Below are 21279 nucleotides of genomic sequence, written 5' to 3'. Positions count from 1 at the left end.
ACTTAGTCCGCAAAGCAAGTTAAAAATAAAGCCCAAACTCCAGGGGCGCCTGGGTGGCTCAGTGGGTTAGAGCCTCTGCCTTTGGCTCAGGTCATGATCTCAGGGTCCTGGGATCGAGCCCCGCATGGGGCTCTCTGCTCAGCGGGAGGCCTGCTTCCCCCTCTCTCTATGCCTGCCTCTCTGCCTACTTGTGATCTGTCAAATAAATAAATAAAATCTTAAAAAAAAAAAAAAAAAGCCCAAACTCCATCACCCAAGACCCCCTGCTTGGCTTTAAGAAGTAGGGAAAGAACCATGACGACTCCACGGTCAAGCTCTAAATCTACACCTCTTTGGTGTTTAAGGAGAGAGGAGGGCCGCTTGCCTGTGGGGACTATGGGGTCTGGTGGGGGGTGTTGCTGCAAAAGAAACAAACAAACCTCATGAACAAACAGAGTTAAACAATTGAGGACTAGCTCTCTCGGTCCCCCCACCACCGAGGCCTGCAGCGCGGGGAAAGTTGAAAGCCGCGTTCCTTTCAAGCAAAGCCAAGTTGTCCCCGTGTCTGAGATGTTAGAGCTCGTCAAGGAAGCGTGGCTTCCTATGGGCTCCGCCTAGGGAAGTGAGTGAACCAAGAATCCCAGAGCCGGCCTGGTTGGAGCCAGGTGTCCAAACAGCTGAAAATTCATCCTCGAAAAGTAGTTGAGGAGGCTTGATGACATCAGAGGGGGCACAGAAGGTGGGGGTGCGCCAAGACACACACACACACACATTTCAGAGCTCTTCTGTTCAGAAGAAACTTTAAGCAAAATGGAATGTTTCCCTCTGAAGTTTTTCAGGTCAGGAAAGGGGGTCAGGTTTGTTTAGGTCACACAAGATTGAAACCAAGGTCAGACCTGGGGCTCTGAAAGGGGTGGAGGCGGGGGAGGCACCATCTCCCATCCAGTGACCTCAGATGTTCCCATCCCCCCTTTCCTTCTCCACTCCATTGTGTTATCCATCCTGCTACCATGCAAAGTGGGTACAGAGGGGAGGGCTAGGTCAAGTTTATGTGGCCACTCCTGGGCCCAGAGCACTAAGGTAGACCTAAAAGGTAAGGGGCTGGGGCACCTGGGTGCCTCAGTCAGTTAAGCATCCAACTCTTGATTTCGGCTCAGGGTTGGGAGATCAAGCCCCACTTTGGGCTCTGCGCTGGGTGTGGAGCCTGCTTAAGATTCTCGGTGCCTGGGTGCCTGGGTAGCTCAGTGGGTTGAACCTCTGCCTTCCACCCAGGTCATGGTCCCAGGATCCTGGGATTGAGGCCTGCATCGGGCTCTCTGCTCAGCGGGGAGCCTGCTTCCCCTTCCCCCTCTCTCTGCCTGCTTCTCTGCCTACTTGTGATCTCTGTCAAATAAATAAAATCTTAAAAAAAAAAAAAAGATTCTCTATCCCTCTTTCTTCCCCCCCCCACGCACTTACTTGCTCTCAAAAAAGTAAAAATAACCCAACAAACAAACAAACAAAAAATTCAGAAGAGGCTAATTGGAACCTCGAGACTCCCAGATTTACCTCAAGACTGGGTAATTTACCATCACCCTCCCACCTCGGAGGTCCCATCTGGAAAGTGGGTACAGTCCTCTGGCTTATGGCTTAACCCAAGGCCACAGGACTTCAGAGACGCTGGCCCTAGAGACTGTCACCTTTTTCATCTTCCCTGACAGCCTGGTCTTTGCTTTTCCAGTGAGGATCTCATGCTGATGACACTGCCGGAAGAGGAGCTGATGTCCGCCCCTCAGCTGAGGAAGCAGCTGGGAACGCAGCAGCCAGAGAGGCAGTGAGCAGTGAGGCCCAACATGTGGCTGCGTCCACAGCCCTGCATGACCAGTGGCGGAGCATATCCCCCGCTCTCGAAGCCCCACGGACTTCACTGTCCTGCATACCCCTGGCTCATGACAGCAGAACTAAAGGGACCAGAGACATCACTTCATCCCACCCCAACGAAGGAGAAACAGGTAGATGGTCAAGAGTTCTGGGCACTGGGTCCCACCTTCCTTGGGTTCTAGAACGTTGCGGTCCAGCTCCTAAAGCAGGCTCTCTATCATGTGGGGTACATATGCTCCTGGTTCCAGCCCCTGCTTCCCCTTCTGTCCCTGGAGAGGGTTGGAGGCAGCTGACCCATACTGAGATGAAGAGGGAGGAGGGCCTAGGCCAGCAGGACCCCGAGAGCAGCCCTGGTGCCCAGTCAAGGCACCCCTCGCTCCAATCCCCTTCCCCCAGGCCCTCCTAGATACATTCACACACGTGCACCCAGGGCCATCATGTTCCCAGTTCTGGGACCAAAATCATCAGGCAAGTCAGGTCTTTCAGATCACCTGAAATACTAAACAGGAGGGTCCTCAAGATCTCCTGGGCCAGGCCCTCATCCACAGATGAGAAAACTGAGGCCCACTGGGAGGACTCCTGGCCCCGGGTGGATGGAGCCCCTTCCTCTTGCAAACCCATTTTCTTATTTTGCCTTCTCCTTATTTACCCCCCAAAACAGGACCCTCCTGGGTACCTGCTCTCTGCTCCCCGTCATCCCCACACACAGACACACACGTAAGTACCTACGTAGACCACAGCTTCATTCACAGGAGGCCCCAGGGGCCACTGTAGCTGGTGTGTTGACGTGACTGCCCCAGGGTACCCACGGAGTTCAGAGACAGTGTGCAGTCAGGACCAGACTTCCAGATTCTCCCGGGGCCCTGGGAGTAAAGCCAAAGTGTTTTTCTAGCCAAGTGCAATGCAACCTCCCTGGGATGCTAAGGGGAGAATGAAAGCCCATGGACAGGCTCCCACCCTGCCTCTCCCCGGGAGCCAGCTGTAGGCAGCAGGCACTCTCTAGAGGCTTGGTCTTCTGTGGCTGCTGAGCCGTGGGGACCGCTCCTTCCTGGCCGGGAGAAAGGGCGTGCTGGGGACGGGGCTGACAGCACAGGACTACTGAGTGCGTGCTCAGGCAGGCTGAGACCCAGCCACACTCTACTCAGCAGCGCCCCCTAGGCCTGGGGTGTGGGGCAACATCTGCATGAGCAAGGGGATGGCGCACTCCCGGACCCGCCCGTGTGGGGGTGCCCTATGTGCTCGCAGCAGTTTGGAAAGCACAGGCAAGCTGGGGTCTCCATCAGACAAGATGCATCCCCTCTTTCCACCCTTCGGCTCCCTGACTCCCAGAAAAACGACAGCCTGATGAGATCTATGAGTAACCAGGGCTGAGAACAAAGCCCAAGTACCACTGCCTCCGATGAGCCACTATGGAGGTGCGGGCTGACGGGACATCCTCTGGAAGCCCCTTCTCCAAGCCCCCAGGGACAGGATGACAACCTCAGACGGAATTTACAACAGAAATCGCGTTGCTCGCGGCGCCTGGGTGGCTCAGTGGGTTAAGCCGCTGCCTTCGGCTCAGGTCATGATCTCAGGGTCCTGGGATCGAGTCCCGCATCGGGCTCTCTGCTCAGCAGGGAGCCTGCTTCCCTCTCTCTCTCTGCCTGCCTCTCTGTCTACTTGTGATCTCTGTCTGTCAAATCAATAAATAAAAATCTTTAAAAAAAAATTTAAAAAAAAAAAAAAGAAATCGCGTTGCTGTCAGGAACAGGGACCCAAAGCGGCAAGGGCAGAGAGAAGCACCACAGGAAAAGAGCAGCCAGAATCCACCAGTAAACCACGCATGCCCCCATCTGAGAGGAGATCCAATGTCAAAAACACGCATGCCCACCATGTTCTTGCCTTCGACTTCTATCTGAGAAGCAGCACCGGTACCAAGTAGCCACGCAGGGCTGCTGGCCTGGAATGGAACCTGTTCCTACGCAGACGCTGCTACCAGCAGCCTTGACTCTGGCTACAAGCTTCCATGTGGTTTTCTACAAATCCCTTCAGGAAGGAGGATGCCATAAGGCTCTATTTCCATTCCAAGAAGATCGTGCGTAGCAACGCTCCACATCTCGTGTGCCTGTCCAGCTCCTCACGAAGGAGTGTGCGGCTTCTAGCAGAGTCACACATCCCTGGGTCCCTCTCTGTCCTGGCAGACAGGACAGGGGGTCCCTCCACCTTTATTTACGTCTACGTTTCCCACCAGAATGGAGGAGAAAAGGTAAAGTTTCCATGATTCAAGTACATCTGGGGAATGCTGAGTTAAGCAGAAGCAGTAAGGGGCCTTCGAGATCTGGGAGCATTTAAGATCATAATAGGCACTGATTTTCCAAGAAGTGGTAGAGTAGGCAGCCTTCCCAAACTATTTGGAACATGTTTCTCTTTTATTCATGAAAAACTTCCTATTCATTTATCAAACAATTACTGAGAGCCTGACTGTTACTATCTTAAGGACCACTGGTGTTCTCTTTAGGTGTCTCTTTAGCTGTGTCTCTGAGACACAGCTCACTTTACCGAGTTACCGAGTTTTAACCAAGAAAAAACAAGGGTGTCTGGGTGGCTCAGTCGGTTAAGCATCCAACTCTTGATCTCAGCTCAGGTCTTGACCTCAAGGACATGAATTCAAGCCCCAGGTTGAGCTCCAGCATGGAAGCACCCCCCCCACCCCCCGCAATAAAAAGGTAAAGAAACAAAGCCATACCAAAAAAACAGGGTGTGAGCCCTGATTTACCATATGGGTAAACTGAGGCACAGAGCAATGCCCCCCCCCGGGGGGGATTGTGCTGAAAGCCAAATACAGTTCTGTGAGTAGTTCCTATCCTCCTCCCACTTGTCATCTTTGGAAGGAGAAACTTGGTTCCCTGGTTTGTATCTGCTGCTGGATTGCAACCTCCCCGAAGAAGGAAATGTATAGAGATGCTGTGAAGACCGCCATCACTCTTTGTTGCCTGGCCAAGATGGTGCCACCGGGAATTTGGCGCTGGAATCAGGTAGGGGTGGAGGAGGAGGAAGGAAGATATTCAGAGGGTGATACTCAGATCCGTGGCCTGCACAGGGGCAGCAGAGCAGGCGCGGCCGGAGGATGCCGATCTAGACAAAAGGCAGTAGGACGTGACTCTCCGTTTCACTGTGGGATGGGCAGAACCTCAGGGGCTGGCACAATCAGGGTCTTGGTGGCGCTTAAAGAAAGCCTTAACTTGCAACCTCAAGTGAAGGTCAGTGCGCCCCAGAAGCACAGCGAGAAGCACCAGGTGGGAGCCAGGAACACAGGCGGCACTGGCCACCGACTGAAGCCCCTTCTTAGTGGAGCCCACCCCCATCTGCAGGTGTGGTCTACACACGCTCATCCTCAGGGACCCAGCCTCGGGCCAGAGACTAGACAGGCAAAGGCTGGGCCCAGAGAGGTCACTGCACGTGCTCCAGCTGGGGAAGGGGCACCGGCTGGGTCCCTTTCATCAGCCTCCCCCGGGATGAGAGCCAAAGTCAATAAAAGAAGGAAAACCAAAATGCACCGGTGCCTACTAAGTGTCAGGCACACCACCAAAGCGACTGTCCTTACCCCTCCCTTGTGCAGGAAGGCGTCAGGCCTAGTTTACTGCTAGGGAAACAGAGGCCAGGGAGCATGCCCAAAACCACAGGCTGGCAAACGTCAGAGCTCAGACTAAAATCCAGGCTTCTAACTTCAAAACCTGGGGCCTCACACCAACTGGCGGCCGAATTTTTCTCAAAGGAATTCTTCAGTGGAGATCTACCCTAAGAACTGATAAAAGAGTGGCCGAAAGGTGGGGGATGCAGAGTCTCCCCCAAAATGGGCCTCCTCTTAGCTTTCCCCTCCCGGTGTACCCCAGCCTTACGGTGGCCAAGGCAGCTCCAAAAAGGCCCGCCACCGGGTCTGAAAGCCACTGGCCTCCAGCTACTGCTCTCCTGAGTGTCCAGGAAGACAGTACCCACCTCAGCCCTGTACTCGCCCCAGCTGAGCTGGGAAGGGAAGGTGCCGGTGTAGAAATACTTCTTTCCCATTCTAAGGCCAGTGAGGGGAAGCAGGTCTCCCAGGGCCAACCCCAGGGAGGCCCGGCTCATGGGTGGTCCCCAGGCAGCCCGGTTCCCTGGTGCACCTCCAGGCGAAGACACCTGAGTGGGAGGTGGCCAGGTTTCCTAGTGTGTGACAAGGAACTCCACCCAGCCACCGAAAGTCACAGAAAACGAGGGATAAGCTGCAACTGGCTTAGCCAAAGGGAGGCAAAGCCTTAGGCCATGAAGGACAAGTGCCTGTGTGTCCCTTGTGCAGAAACACTTGTGATTGACAAGCTGAGGACTGCAGGCGGCTGCAGAGAAACCCAAGGTTTGCAGGGACCCGGTCTACGGCAGTATTCGTCAGTGACCTACTCCAACACCCATTCTTTGTGACTTCTTTATTTTTGTAAAGACTTTATTTATTTATTAGGGGCGCCTGGGTGGCTCAGTCGGTTAAGCGTCTGCCTTCGGCTCAGGTCATGATCCCAGAGTCCCAGGATCGAGCTCCACATCGGGCTCCCGGTTCAGTGGGGAGTCTGTTTCTCCTTCTCCCACTCCCCCGGAGCTCATGCTCTCTCTCAAATAGTAAATAAAATATTTTTTTAAAGATTTTATTCGTTTATTAGACAGAGAGAGAAAATGAGCGGGGTGGGGGGAGCAACAGAAGAAGGGGAAGGAGAGGGATAAGCAGACTCCACGCTGAGCGTGGAGCCCACGACCCTGAGAGATCCCACGACCTCGATCCCACGACCCTGAGACATCATGACCGAGCCAAAACCAAGAGTCGGACGCCCAACCCACTGAGCTACCCAGGAGCCCCGTGACACCTCCATACCTGAACCACTGACTTTTGGGTTAGCCACATGGGTGCCTGAAGTGAAAATTACTCTTCCCCAAGGGAAGTATGCTTCCCTGCCTCCCTTGCAGCTAGGTGTGGCCACAGGACCAAGTTCTGTTCAACAAAATCACTGGAAGTGTGGCACATGGTTTCTGGCAGGTACCCTCAAAAGAGAAGCCACAGCCGTCTTGTTCTTTTTTCCTGGTACCTGAAGCCCCAGGAGCCACCTTGGACCACAAGGCAGCGTGCTCAAGATGGCAGACCCACCGCTCCTGCCCTCTGAACATCCATCATGTGAGAGAGAATGTCTATCTGTCTTGGTCCATCCACTATTTTTTAATGGCTAAGAGCAGCCAAATCAAGTTCTAGTCACCAGCAGCCCTAACCTACAACAGAAGGGTCCTCTGGGTGGGGGAAGCTCAGAAGCAGCTATGAGGCTGCTGCACGTCCCACTGCGCTCCTGCCTACCAGCATCCTGCTCCCCTTCATGCCCGGCATCCATCCCTCCCAGCCCCACCAGCCACCTGCCTCTCTTCTTCTGGAAGAACTGGGTTTGAAAAGCTTTGCACGTGGACAGCACGGAACTGGCAGACAAGACTCTGGGTTCTAAACCAGCCCTGCCACTGACTCACTCGCTCATTCATTCATTCATTCATTCTTTCAGCAGTTACTGAGTATCTACTACATCCCAGGTCCTGTTTCAGGAGCTGTAGCAACACTGGACAGAGGAACTTGCCGTTATGGAATTTGTCTACCCAGGGAAAAGGCACACAAAGAAAGAAATGAATATGGACCAGGTAATGAGTGTTTTGGGGAAAATAAGGCAGTGGGGTGTGTCATACAAGGCAGCCCAGAAGCCCTCTCTGAGCCGGTAGCCTTCCAGCAGACAGTGGACAGAAACGAGGGAGTGAGGCATGTGACTATTTGGAGAAAATCCAGTTGTGCCGCCTAGTACAAGTGCTTGGTGCTGTGCCTCAGTTTCCCCTCTCTGGAATGGTCTATGAGATAAGAGCTGTCCCAAGACAACCTCGCGCTATCCGGGCTGGAGACTGTGGCTCCAGTGAGCATGTCCAAAGCAAGTTAGCATGGAAATCAGACTGGATGGCGACCAAGGGGGCCCCTTAGACAGAGTCCGTGAATTTCAGGTAAGAAGAGGGGTGAGGCTCTAAAGTGCCCTCCTCCCCAGGCCTATCTTCCCCACTGTCCCTTCTATGCTGAAAGGTAGAGGTGAGACAGTTGTGGGCTCCTGGTCAGTCCATGTGTCTCCGGGGGCCTGGCCCTGGGAGGGACCCCAGCATCCCAACCTGGGGCTGCATGGCTAGCCTCAGTCAGCCAGTCCTCAGAATTCTCTTCCCCCTGGGCTGAGGCACACAGCCTTCCGGCCATGACAATTGGCGGACGGGGTGCCACCCAGCGCCCTGGCCATAGGGAAGTTTGAGGTGGCTGACCCGAGGGGGATAAGGCTATAAAGGAAGAGAGGGTGGTGGTGCTTTGTCAGGGAAAGGGGTGGGAACAGAGGGAGGATGGGTGGCTGGGAAGCTGAGCAAAGCTGGGGGTCTGCAGTGGTGATCACTGGAGTGGTACGGGGTGGGACCATAGCCCCGAGCCAATACGAGGGCTTGGGTTGGGGGCCCATGGGAAGGGCCGAACCAGGCACCAGGCATCCAACAAGCATTGCTGTCCACTCGTGTTCCAGATTCTGGCTGGATCTGATGGGGCTCATAGACAATGGGAGACAGACAGGGACAGCATAGCCAGCATGGGGCCAGCACTGGGACATGGTAGGGACAGCCTTTGGAGAGCCTAACTCCAAGGAATAAAGTAGCTCCAAGCTTCAACTTATCCTGAAGATGGTGGGACGGGGAGAGTCTGGGCACAGTATAGTGTTGTCACCATCATGAAACCCTCTTTAAAAAGGGTTTTAATGTGTTTCCCCAGTGCCCAGGAGAGCATTAGCAAAGAAAGGCTCAGTCCATTTCTATGGCGGCATACCCGCGCACACGGATCTCTGGGGGCGCCATCCCTGGGAGTGTCTAGGACTTGGGCAGGTGACCCCACTCCCTGGTCTGCATTCCCTCATCTGCAAACTGAGTGCATATAGAAGATTTCCAGAAGATTCCCAGCTCTAGAATTCTGTGTTCTATGATTTTCTGGGTTATTTAGAAGCAGTGTGGCAAGTACCCTCAGCCAACCAATTCCATTTTGAACAGCCTGCCCGAAGGGGTCTCAGGGCAAAGGCTACTGCAAATACTCGCAGGCTCCTGGCACAGTATCCTCCATGGAGATTCTCTGGAAGGCTCTCCATAAGGGAATACCTACCGTCGTGAGGCATGTGTGGCCCACCTAGAGTCACAACCTCCTTGACCTTCTAACTTCCTCACGAAGTGGACAGGACCCATGACAAGGAGGGACCCTGAGCAACCTCACCTGTGTTCCTGGGAATGGAACATGACAGGAAACGCTGCCAAATGAGCTCCCTGCCCTTCATCACACCCTCAGGCGCAAAAAGGAAGTGAGCCCAGAGCTGAGGAGAGAGATCCCTGGCCTCTAGGTGTGAGGAAGTCTCCAGGCAGGCCGGGGCCGGGGCTGGGGCTCGGGCTGATGGGCAGGGGATGGACAGAAGAGGGCCATTCTCCTCCAATATGCAGCTTCCATTCAGCAAACTTGCAGAAGACTCCTGGGAGGCCTCCACACGGATAATGTGAAGGAGAGAGCTTGTCCCAGAGTAGAACCATCTAAATCCCGACCCCCTTCCCCAGAAGTGCAGTGGGCTGCCCCGAGGGTTCCTCCCACCTTCCCGAGGAGTTCTTGGCCTTGAGCTAAGTGCTGAGCTGTCCTCAAAGCAGCCACTGGTCTAGTCTGGGATCCCAAGCCCAGAAGCCCCGACCTTCAACCATTGTCCCTGCCAGTTCTGGCTGCTGCAGAAGGAGCCCACCAGCCAGCATCACTGTCCAGGTTGTAAGCTGGTCTAGGGCTCCCCTTTCCGAAAGCCTGAAACCAGGGCCTAGGTCAGTCCCCCCACCACACGCCAAGTGAATGGTGCAGATAAAATGTCGAGCCACTGCTCCGTGCTCATTGCTGCAGGGGGCTCTGGAGGTGGAGACTGAGGTTGCCCCTGCCCTAGAGGGGCCCCCTGCATGCCAGCAGAGATGCCCAAACACAATCTGCTTCCATCTAGAAACAGGGGAAGCCTTCTCAGCAGAGACGATACCTGAGGACAGACAGGATTAAACCTCCAGTCTTCGCTGCTCAGAGGAATTCTAACCTGGTAGGGGCCGCTTCCTCCTCAGTTTCCGGAGGGCAGAGGTCTCAAACCCCACCAGGCAGGAGCCCCACCTCTCCCTTCAAGTATGGAGGCCTCGGGAAAAGGCAGATGTGGTGCCCTGGTGACCACCAGAGGACAGCCCCTCCAACAAGGGCCAAGCCCCCCTCCTCTGCCCCTCCTGGGGTGGCCATGCCCTGAAGCTCTGGCCGAGCTGCCACCAGAGAGCTTTTCGACCCCCGACCCTTGTCTTCTCCCACGTCTTCTCCCACGAGCTGAGACCAGTCTGCTCCTAACCCCCATGGTTTGCTCACTCTTTCCTCAGAGCTGTGCCCAAGCCCCATGATGCTAGGAATACCCACCAGCCCCAGCTTCATCCCATGGAACTTTCTCTCTGGGCTCTGAAAGCTCAGCTCCTCCTCCAAAGCCTTCCCACAGCTCAGCCCGCATCGTGACCCCCAGCCTGTGTCTCCCCTCCGCCCTGCAATTCGCCCCAGCCAGCCTCTGGAGTGGTCTCACCACCCCACCTGACCCTTTTGTTTTTAAGGATTTATTTATTTGAGAGAGAGAGAGAGAGTGAACAGCCGGGAGGGGCAGAAAGAGAGGGAGAAAGAGAATCCTGAGCACGTTCCCCACTGAGCACAGAACCCAACATGGGGCTCGAAGACACGACCCCGAGATCATGATCTGAGCCAAACCGAGAGTTGGACACTCAACCGACTGAGCCACCCGGGTGGGCCCACAATGACCCCTTTCATCTTATAATCCCTGTATAAACAAACCCCCACCTCCTTCTGGAAGCTTTGCCTAGGTCACCGCTCCCCACATCTCACCGCTTCTTTCCCACAAGCCTCCTTCCCCCCCAACCCTGTGGCTCGAAAGTGTCAGCCGTCGCTATGACACGGCAGCCGCCACCCACAGACACCAGCCGAGTCCTGCCGCTCAGCCAACTTAGACCCACCAAATTTTTGATGCACACACACCTTTGTCGCCATCACGGCCAGGACTGGCTGAGCTCTGACCTGGGGTTCAGCACACTGTCGAGCTCATTCCCTATGTTCTCCCTCATCTTCAGAGCAGACTACAAGGGAGCTTTGTCTTTATTTTATGGACGAAGAAACTGAGGCTCTACAAGTTCACTATTTTGTCTACAGACTCGCAGGTGCGTCTGACCCAAAGTGTGCGTGTTTTCCACCACAGCGAGCCACCGTTCCCTTCCAGAGATTCACCCGTGGAACAACTCGATCAGACTAACAGTGCAAGCCAGCCTGTCCTTTCTGCAGCTAACGGGGCAGAAAACCCTAGAAATGTCACATACCGAGAAACCAGAGGTGCCCTCTTCTCTTCTGTCTTATAGATAAGGAAACTGAGCTCAGAGGTGCAATGTGCCATGTGGCTCAACCAGAAGAATCAAACCAAAAGTACTGAGAAGAGGTCTGTCTGGACTGTCCGGGCCCTGGATTTAATACTGTGTGATCCGCCTGTATTAAAAGGTAAGCTCCGTAGGGGACGGGGACGTGGGTGGGGTAATTCCTTTGTTAAGGAGCTGAGACCAGTCTGCTCCTAAGCCTTATGGTTTAGAACTGCATCATAGGATTCCACCAGTCTGGGGGTTACCCCATCCTGCATGACTACAGCCCAGGCAGCTACACCTTCAGAAGGGCAAAGAGATGGGAGAGTCCTTACTGACTCCCTCTAGGAAGGTATTAAATCAGCACAGCCACGGACATCAGGCCTGCACCCCTCCTGCCTTTTCTGCCTCAAGGTATACAAATAATAATAATGAGATCCCCTGTGCTTTGCCGGTTTCCAGACATTTACCTTTAACCCCTTATTATATATCGCGATAGCATTTTAGGGATTGGGCCCTGGGGGCTTGCAAAGGACAAGAGACTTGCTGGTGGGGAGGAGAGTCCGGTGCTGGTCATTGTTGTTCATTTGTTTCCCAAGTATCAAGGTCCTTCCACATGCCATGCCCCGTACTGGAAGAGGCATGGTTTCTGGGCAATGCCCAGATGCTAGGGAAGGTAGTGCCAGCCTTGAAGCCAGCAGCGAGCTGGGCTTTGAGCTTTTCCCATGGGTCGTTCCAGAGCTTCTCTTAGTGCAGAGCAACACCCGGCTCCTCCTCAAAGCCCAGTCTCTACGTTCTGGCACCCCGGGAACAGGCCTATCCTTCCCGACACAGCGCATCTCCCTTCTGGGGGGCTCCCTTCTGGAGGGTGCTAAGAGGTTCTCACCAAAAAGGTGCATGTCAAAGCCCACGCTGAAGCCTGGCTGCTCTGAGAGCAGGATTGAGGAGGGGTCACACTCCAGCATCTTCTCAGTCTTCCCAGTCATGCAAGGTGACAGAGGCGACAATCATCCTCAGAGCTGTTCAGACCACTCTTCACACCACAACATACCCTTTGGAAGCACAAACCTTCGCCCACAGAAATTGCCCTTTCCTTTTAGGCTGAGCGGGTGGAGTGTCCCGGCAGCCCACAGCGGGATGCTCGCACCTGCGCGCTCTCGGAGAACCGGCCCCTTCCCACTGAAGGTTCCATGCAGTGCCGCGAAGAGGTTGGGCTTCCATCCCATCCTAAATTCCCCCTAAGAGTACAGCCCCCAATACCAGGGCCTGCCAGCAGCAGGGTGCCTTCACTCTCTGAGCAGTCACCAAAGTCCTCCTGGCCCTGGGGTAGGAGCACCCCCTCCACTCTTTCTCCCCGCAGACATGTGCTCCTGGGGGCCACAAAGAAACGCATCTCTTTCCTGGGGCTGACCCTCCAGCTGTTCTCAGGGGCTTTGAGACCCCTGCTTTGACTGTGTTTGTGGCCACCTCCTTGTCCCCCCTAAAAGAGTAACATTTCACCTTCAGAAAAAAATATGGGGGTTGTTTCTAAGGTGCACCCAAGCTTGTTTCAGGAGATAAGTGCCTGTTTATAGGAGGGGAGGGTCTCACCTTTCTGGCCATGTGCTAGAAGGGAACTGTTGTTCCTTTGGTAGCATAGGAGACTGGAATCCAACACAGCCAGGTGACTGGGACTGTGGAAGGTCCACTTACTCCCCTTTTACCTGCCCCCGCACAGGCTCAAGTGAGCCGAACTGCTCACGCTGCTTGGAGAAACCTCTCTGCGAACGCGGAACACATCACCCGCGTGAGCCGTTGCCAGAGGATTGTCACCTGCTTCAGGGACTTCCTCATGCGCTTCCAGCCTGCTGTTTTGCTGGAATAAACGACTGCACAATACCGTTGCTCAAACCCTCCGGCACCAAGAAAAAGACCGATCAGACTTGAGAGGGTCCGCAAAAGCGTGGAGCCTCGCGGTGCCCCACCTCCCTGCTCGCTTTGCCAGCAAACCCATTCATGGCCAGCGCGCCACTGTTTGCCCCACCACGATCCACCTCCCATCCATCGGAATGGAGACCGGGGACGATCCGCGCGCGGGCCGGGCACCTGCAGTGTTCTCGGGTTTGGAAGGGGAGTAGATGGTTCAAGGTCAGGGCTCCGCATGTGGCCCCCACGGGAGGCTGCTGCTCCGGGTCCCGCCACGAGGTGCGGCCCGGCTGGGGACGCAATGGCACTGTGCGGTCGCAGCGGAGCGCGGGCCACCACTCACCTTCCTGGGAGAACGACCGCGGCGGCAGCAGCAGCAGCAGCAGCAGCGCGGAGAGCGCCAGCGCGGAGCGCATCGTGTCCTGGCCTCGGGCCGGGGAGCAGGTGGTTGCGGGTCCGAGAGTCCGAACGGCGAGAGCGTGGGCGCCGCTCAGGGAGGCCGGGCTGTGGCTTCGGCGGCCGGGCGGTGACCCCGGGTTCCCGAGTCGCGCTCCAGCGGCCCCTCCTCGCGGCCGCTGCGGCAGAGCTGGGCTGAGGCGCGGCGCCGGGCGGCGGAGGCGCGGCGGGTGGCTGCGTCGCGGGCGGTGTCTGCGCGGCTGGGCCCGGCCGGCGGCTGCGGCGACTCCCGTCCCGTCCGCGCCGGCTCCCGCCCCCTCCCCTCCCCCAGGAGCGCGCGGGAGGCTGCGGAGGGGCCGGGCGGGGCGGGGCGGGGCGGGCGCTGGACCGGGAACAATGAGCAGCGGAGGAAACTCCGCCCTGGAGCGCGGCGGGCGGGGGAGCGCGGGCCGGCCGCGGGCTCCAGGCGAGCGGCCCCCGGGCGGGCGGGGTTGTGAGTGAGTGTGTGTGTGTGTGTGTGTGTGTGTGTGTGTGCGCGCGCGCGCACGCGCGCGTGTGCGTGCCTGGGGCGGCTGGGGGGCTCCCGGCGCCGGACCGCTCCCCCGCCCGCTGGTCAGCCAGCCCCGGCGCACAGGTGGCGCCCGCAGGGAGGGCCGGAGGGGCCCCCGCGGGTGGAGATCCCCGACACCACCAGGACCCTCGCACGCCCCAGTCCGGAGGAGGCGACCCTCAGCCTTCTTGTTCGCTAAGGATCTTTCGAGGCCTCCCGGCTGCGGCGCGTAGTGTTGCAACTCCGGAGAAACACGTCTCCCGGCTGCCAGGTGCGACTCACCTGCGGGCGGGCCAGCCTTCCGCACCGCAGAGTGTGCACTGCGCAATCTGGACCAATTCGTTGCTTCATCTTTCCAAGCCTAGGTTCCTCATCTGTGAAATGGAGGTGATGGTTTAAAAAAAAAAAAAAAAAAAGGACTTTTTTGAGGGATAAATATGTGTCCGTCTGTGTTCTCAGGGCTTCACCAATATTATTTCATTTACTCTTCACCATAGCTTTATTTTTAGTCTCTTTTTGCAGACAGGGAATTGAGTTAAAAAGAGGTTAATAAATTCGCTGAAGACCCAGTAACTGGTAAGTGGCATATCTGCCTCTGAGAGTAGTTTGGAGAAATACTTGACCACAGTGCCTGGCAAATACTAATTGCTCCGTAAGTATCCACTACTATCCTTATTCTTGCTGTATACAGAACAACAATAAAGATTTAGGGCTCTGGGGTCAAACCTGATGTGGGTTCCAAATCCAGCTGTGTCCACCTAATGAGTAGTTAAGACCCTGGGCGAGTTGCTCTTGGTACCCAGTTTTCTATATCTGTAATACAGGGACCACACCACCGATCTCAGAGGCTTGCCCTGAGATTTAACTAAGGCAATACGCGATGAGCACTTAGCCCAGGACCCGCAGTGATGCGGCCAGCACTTGACGCGTTGGTGAGAGAGCTCTGCCTACTTGGGATGGGGGTGGGAGTTGAATTCCATAAACTGAGTTAACCCAGTGAAAGAACAAAGAAGAACCCTTCCTTTTTTTGTTGTTGTTTTATGTTGTTTTGTTTCTGCAGAAGCTGTCGGTGGGGGTGTGGGGGAGGAAAGTGAAGTTCCCTGAGCCCCCTACAGAGGAGGCGCAGCTTTGGCGCCTGGGCGGGGGAAGTGGGGTGAAGCGGTCCTAGAAGGGGGGCTGATTAACCCTGGAGGCTGGGGGGAGGGGGGCAGCCTGGATCTGGTTCACGAGACTGCTGGGCTGATCATCTGGAATGTCTTTCAGCTGCGTCTGGGAGGGAAGGAGGGTGCCCTGGCCTTAGCTCCGTTGTAGGGACCTTGGACTCCTTGAGACCCTCGTGTTGGCTGCACGCAGGCGCTGCGGGATTGGCACAGCGTCTTCGCAGCAGCGAAGGAAGCTCTGGAGCCCCGGCTGCAGTTCCGCCCGAGCTGGGCTCAACCTTGGGAACGGCTGACCATGCTGTTTTCATCGGGAAGTTTCTGCAGGATCGTTCTGAACCTGTTTTCCACGCCGCATATGGGAAAGACAGAGGGTGTTCCCTGTAAATACCGTGGGATGTGTATGACTATCTTTTATGTATTTTTAGTACTGTTCCCCCAATATCCATGTCAACAAAAGCTTGTTTCTCTGTCTGAAACCAAGCGGTACAATTAAAAACCTGGGAATTTAAAAACTTGCATTATATGCTCTATGATTTAAACAGTGCTTTGCACTCTGTGAATCGATTTCTCTCGAAACCTGGAAAGGAGCATGTTAGTTTTGTAAAGGGAAAATGTATATTTCAAAACTTGGGGCATTTTAAATTCCCATGATTCGGGATGGGTCCAATTACCAGATCATGCAAAATTTAAAATGAGAGCAGACATCCGGGTTTAGGAAACAGGACCTGTTCTTTGAAACTGAAGACTTAGCAAAATAAAAATGTTCTGGACCCTCCCAAGTATCCAACACTCGGCCCCTCCCGCCACACACACATATGCACGATGGGACTTTCAGGAGTAAGGCCTGAAGCTGGCTGGGCCTGAAGGTGGGGGTCACCTATGGTCACTGAGCAGATCTGTCCCCAGGTAACTGGCCTGTGTCCTTGGTCCTATTTAGCAGCTTGTTCCCACTAGCAAGCTCACTGGCCCAGATCAGCTGAGCTTACGGTGGAAACTCAAAGCACTTTACAAATGCTACTCGACAATCCTTCTGGGATTTATTACATTTTGGTTATATTTATGCATGAGTTAGCTCCCCTAAAAGATGGTAAACTTTTTTTTTTGAATTTTTAAAAATTTATTTGACAGACAGATATCACAAGTAGGCAGAGAGGCAGGCAGAAAGAGAAGGGGAAGCAGGCCCGCTGAGCAGAGAGCCTGATGTGGGGCTCGATCCCATGACCTGACCTGAGCCAAAGGCAGAGGCTTTAACCCACTGAACCACCCAGGCGCCCCGATTTTAAACTTTTTTTTTTTTTTAACATTTTTATTTATTTGACAGACAGCAAGAGCGGGAACACAAGCAGGGGGAGTGGGAGAGGGAGAGCAGGCTTCCCGCTGAGCAGGGAGCCTGATGTGGGGCTCTATCCCAGGACCCTGGGATCATGACCTGAGCCAAAGGCAGAGGCTTTAACCCACTGAGCCACCCAGGCACCCCCCAATTTTAAACTTATTAATGTGAGGTCTTTCTTACTCAACTGACACTTTTTTAGACCACCCAGAACAGCCTATCACATCACAGATGTAAATCCAGATACAGGTAGAGATCATCGAATCCAAACACGAATGTCCCCTGGGAGATATCACACAGGGGCCTGCAGCACAAGGTGTAAAAGGCTTTTTCCAGTAGTTCCTGTTAAGGTCAGGCGGCACCACCTGCAATTTGGTGATGCTGCTGACCACACTCTTATGGCAGGTTTGGTAAAGTCCTCTTCATCCTCATAGGAAATAACTTTAATCCCCAGTCACAGATCTCAGTAGAGGGATGGGACAGAACCTCAGCCAACAACCCCCCCCCCACACACCATAAGAGTCAAATGCATACAGTTACCCACCCTGAGGCCGTAGGATCTGCTCATAGGTGCCAAGGATGCCCTTACTGTGGTTTTCCAAAAGGAACTCCGAGTTCCTTGGAGGCCCAGAGTGGTATTTCATTCATCTTGGAATCTCAGTGCCTCATACAGGGCGCCTGACTCCATGCAGGGGCTCAATACACAAAAGCTGAGTAGATGAAGTGATTGGATTATAGCGACAAGGTTGGGCTTTATCTCTGACTGCCAAGTTGTATGATTCTGTGAATACCAGCTAGGGTTCAAGTTGGGCACCTCTCCCCAAAGTCACGTACTTAGTTAGCATGATTACTTGTCAATATCTCTGCTCTAACGTGCATAGAATGCCAGGCTCTGTGCACAGTGCAGAGCAGGCAAGCCTGATGCCCAGCCCCCACCCTCTCAACACAAACACAGTTAACGTGGGGTAGAGGCTATAGTAAGTGGCACGTAAGAAGCACAGGGCAGGACGGGCTCCCTTGGCCTGGGGAGGTCAGGGAGGTCTCACAGGAAGAGTGGGACTTCCCCAGGGGAAGAGCAAAAGAAAAGGTATTTGGGTGCAGGTGGAGTCAAGAATTTTGCCTTAACCAGAGGGCAGATGCGAGACTGCAGGTGGTCACAGCACTTGGAGAGGCCAGTGCAGTGCAACTGTCCCTGTTCCAAAGGGCCTGAGCTCAGCGGTGCTGGGAGGGAGGAGGAGGGATCTGACGCTAGAGGGACTTGGGAGGCAGAACTGATAGGCGTTGGCGGCCCCTTGGTTGTAGACATGGTGCGTGGTGTGGCTTGTGTGGTGTGCTGAGGGACTGAAGGCATGGCAGGCGCCAAGGGTCCAAGTTTCCCACTTGTGTTACTGGGTGGATTGTCTGAGAGCCATGGCTGAATGTCACTAACTGAGACAGAGAACACAGAAGAGAAGCAAGTTTGGGAGAAGAAAATGATGAGCCCAATTTTGCACACGTGGACTCTTGAATACCCATGGGGCACTCAAGGGCCATGCCTAGAAGATACATCTGAGACACTGACACTCAGACCTGAGAAAGGACTAGGAGTGGAGACTGATGAGCCATCGAGGTGCAGACAGGAGCTGTGGCCACGCACCTAACTGATCCCTCGAATTCCCAAACTCCTGAGATTCAGAGAGAGCCTGGGGTCCAGAGGATGGTTGAGCTCACCACCAACCTCATCACATGGGAAGTAAAGGCCGGGAGAGTTGGGCTGACCTGTCCCCACTTACACAGCTAGTAAGCAGGGCTGGTTCCAGAAGTTGACTAGCTCTCCAGCCCCCTGTGTCCCTTGGCGAGATTATATGCATTCATGCATCTGCGCATCTGTGTCCTGGGCTGTTGGTCTCTCCACTCAAACAGCCACAGGTCCTGTGGCAGGAACAAAAGAAGATGAGCCCGGGAGATGGAACTGCTAGTTAAACTGGAATAAAAGAAGCCCAAGGCATCAGCTTTAGCTGCCTTCAAAACATGTTTGCCCCAATCTACTTTCCAATCTCATCTCCCACTTAGCTCCTGCCCATCCCCTCATGGCTGTGCCCCTGTGTGGTAAAAACAGAACGCAGTTAGCTTCTTCTGCCCTGGAGGCTGACCAGGGCCGGAGCAGACGCTTGGACAGTATCACACAGAGCTACGCCTGTATTCTGGGCATATGGGAAACACTTTACTCTTGCAAAACGACTTAATCTGCCTGCTCATTGGGGAGCCTGCTTCTCCCTCTCCTTCTGATCCCCCCCAAGATGGCCCTCTCTCTTCCTCACTCTCTCAAATAAATAAAATCTTTAAAAATAAATAATTAATAAATTAATAAATAAATTAAATAAAATTACTTAATCCTCATACAACCTGGAGAGGGAAATATATTCCTATCACCCCATTTTATTTTATTTATTTTTTTAAAGATTTTATTTATTTATTTGACAGACAGAGTTCACAAGTAGGCAGAGAGGCCGGCAGAGAGAGAGAAGAGAGCAGGCCTCCCGCTGAGCAGAGAGCCCGATGTGGGGCTCGATCCCAGGACCCTGGGATCATGACCTGAGCTGAAAGCAGAGGCTTTAACCCACTGAGCCACCCAGGCACCCCATCACCCCATTTTACAGATGAGAAATCAAAACCTTTATTTCTCTGGCATCCACCTGAAGGCAGAAGGAGCTCTGCTACGTGGCCTGGGTATTGACCTGCATATGTCTAATTTTCCTGGTGAGCTCTGAAGTCCTTGAGGAAGGAGCTGTGTCCTTCGGTCCCCTGGCACCCTTGGAAGCCCCCAGCTCAGCATCTCGCACCCTCCCCTTCTTCCTCTCCTGCCCTCCCTCCTTTTGCCCCCAGAGTAGTATTTTCAGAATCAGGGGGGATCCTGTCCCTCACGCACTCACACGCCTGTCTGTTTCCTGGTGAACAAAATCCCGGACATAGCGTTCAAGGTCTCCACAGTCTGGCCCCAGCTAACCTTGCCACCTTCATTTTCCACTGAGAGGGACAAGACTCTCTAGATTCAACTGTGACAGTCATTTTCATCCTCAAGTCTTTGGTTTGCTTCTCCTTATGACTGGAATTTCTATCTGTCACAGGTTAGAAGGCTCCAACGTCCTGCAGCCCTATTCTGGTCTAACCTCCACCAAGGTGATAAACACATCCTCCTCTGGGTTCCTGTTGCCTTGAGGTGATGCCTTCATTTGCTGACTTCGAATGGTTTTTACCAGTTACAGACACATGCAGACCACAAGTCCTTTGAGGGCAAGAACCTCACTTTATTTGTTCATATGTCCCTTCCATAGTTAGTATGCTTGCAGATGATAAAACGTGATATGAAGAGCTCCCGCAGCCTGCTGGTCTTACCCCACGGGCTAGCACCAAGCTAGGTGTTTCACACGTACAAGCCTCATTTATTCTTTTACTGATTAGGAAACAGAGGTGTTTCCGGAAATTGAGTAACTGGCCTAAGATCACCCAGTTATTAAGTAGTGGAGTCGGGATTCCAATCTGGCAGCCTGACTCCCAAACCTACACTAAACCCATACTATTCGGAGAGAGAATAAATGCATGAATGAATAGTGATATTTGTTATACTATAATTTTGCCTGCTGTGTTTCATAAGCATGGTTAAGATGAAATGTCTACCCCAGGGCAATCTGGAATAACAGCGCACATGCGGCAGAGTACTCGTGTGTTCCTCAGTTCAAGAAACAATTGTTCACCCACACAACCCCTCCTACACTTGTCAAAGCCCGAACTTCCCGGCATCCCCAAAGAAGTCCACCCCACTCAGAAACTGACATAGACTACCTTCACAGATTTCAGTCACTGAGACTTCATTATTCCCAGAGCTGTAGACTATGCCCTGCATTTAAGTGAAATACAGCCAGAACTTTTCACTGAATCACATCTCAGGGTTACTCTCTCCATCTGCAAAAATCAGAATTGCTACACCCCATCCCCCTCCCCTCCCCACCCAGGGTTTTAAACCCTTGTGTTCAGCTCCTCCCTTTCATGCTCCAAAGATCTTGGCTGGGATTTTTTTTTTTTTTTAAGATTTTATTTATTTATTTGACAGAGATCACAAGTAGGCAGAGAAGCAGGCGGGGGGGCTGGGGGGAGCAGGCTTCCTGCTGAGCCCAGGACCCTGGGATCATGACCTGAGCCAAAGGCAGAGAGAGGCTTTAACCCACTGAGCCACCCTGGGACCCCTTGGCTGGGATTTTTAAAGGTTTTTATTCACTCTACTTTGTCACTTGATTCACAAAACCCAGGTTTATCCAACCTCGATATTACTTCTGCTTCTTGGCCTTGCATCTCCAAGAAAAGTATACAGTCCAAGTGTTTTTCCTTTTTTTAAAAGATTCATTTATTTATGAATAAGAGAGAGAGAGATCGTGAGAGAGAGAACACAAGCATGGGGGAGCTGGAGAGGAAGAAGCAGTCTCCCCAATGAGCAGGGAGCCCGATGCAGGGCTCCATTCAGGACACTGGGCTCATGACCTGATCCTAGGCAGATGCCTGACGACTGAGCCACCCAGGTGCCCCCCAACTGTCTTTTCTTGCCACAGAATGAGTAAAACTACTGAGGCCCTCCC

At 53.8% G+C, this 21279-nt stretch overlaps 1 protein-coding gene across 1 annotated transcript in view; it reads right to left on the bottom strand.

The window, feature by feature from the left end:
- The window catches only part of PODXL (podocalyxin like), a 48179-nt gene extending 34530 nt beyond the window's left edge, over positions 1-13649 (bottom strand). Inside the window, exons 1-4 of the mRNA XM_032866545.1 lie at positions 13482-13649; positions 13032-13088; positions 12476-12566; positions 12122-12256 (exon numbers count right to left, since the gene is read on the bottom strand). Coding sequence (XP_032722436.1) covers positions 12122-12256; positions 12476-12566; positions 13032-13088; positions 13482-13649 — 451 coding nt within the window. The remainder of the gene's footprint in view (positions 1-12121; positions 12257-12475; positions 12567-13031; positions 13089-13481) is intronic.
- Between the last annotated feature and the right edge of the window lie 7630 nt (positions 13650-21279).

The sequence above is a fragment of the Lontra canadensis genome, unplaced genomic scaffold (genome assembly GCF_010015895.1).
Source record: "Lontra canadensis isolate GAN:19392208 unplaced genomic scaffold, GSC_riverotter_1.0 scaffold2, whole genome shotgun sequence".
NCBI lineage: Eukaryota > Metazoa > Chordata > Mammalia > Carnivora > Mustelidae > Lontra > Lontra canadensis.
This window is presented reverse-complemented; position numbering and strand designations above follow the sequence as displayed.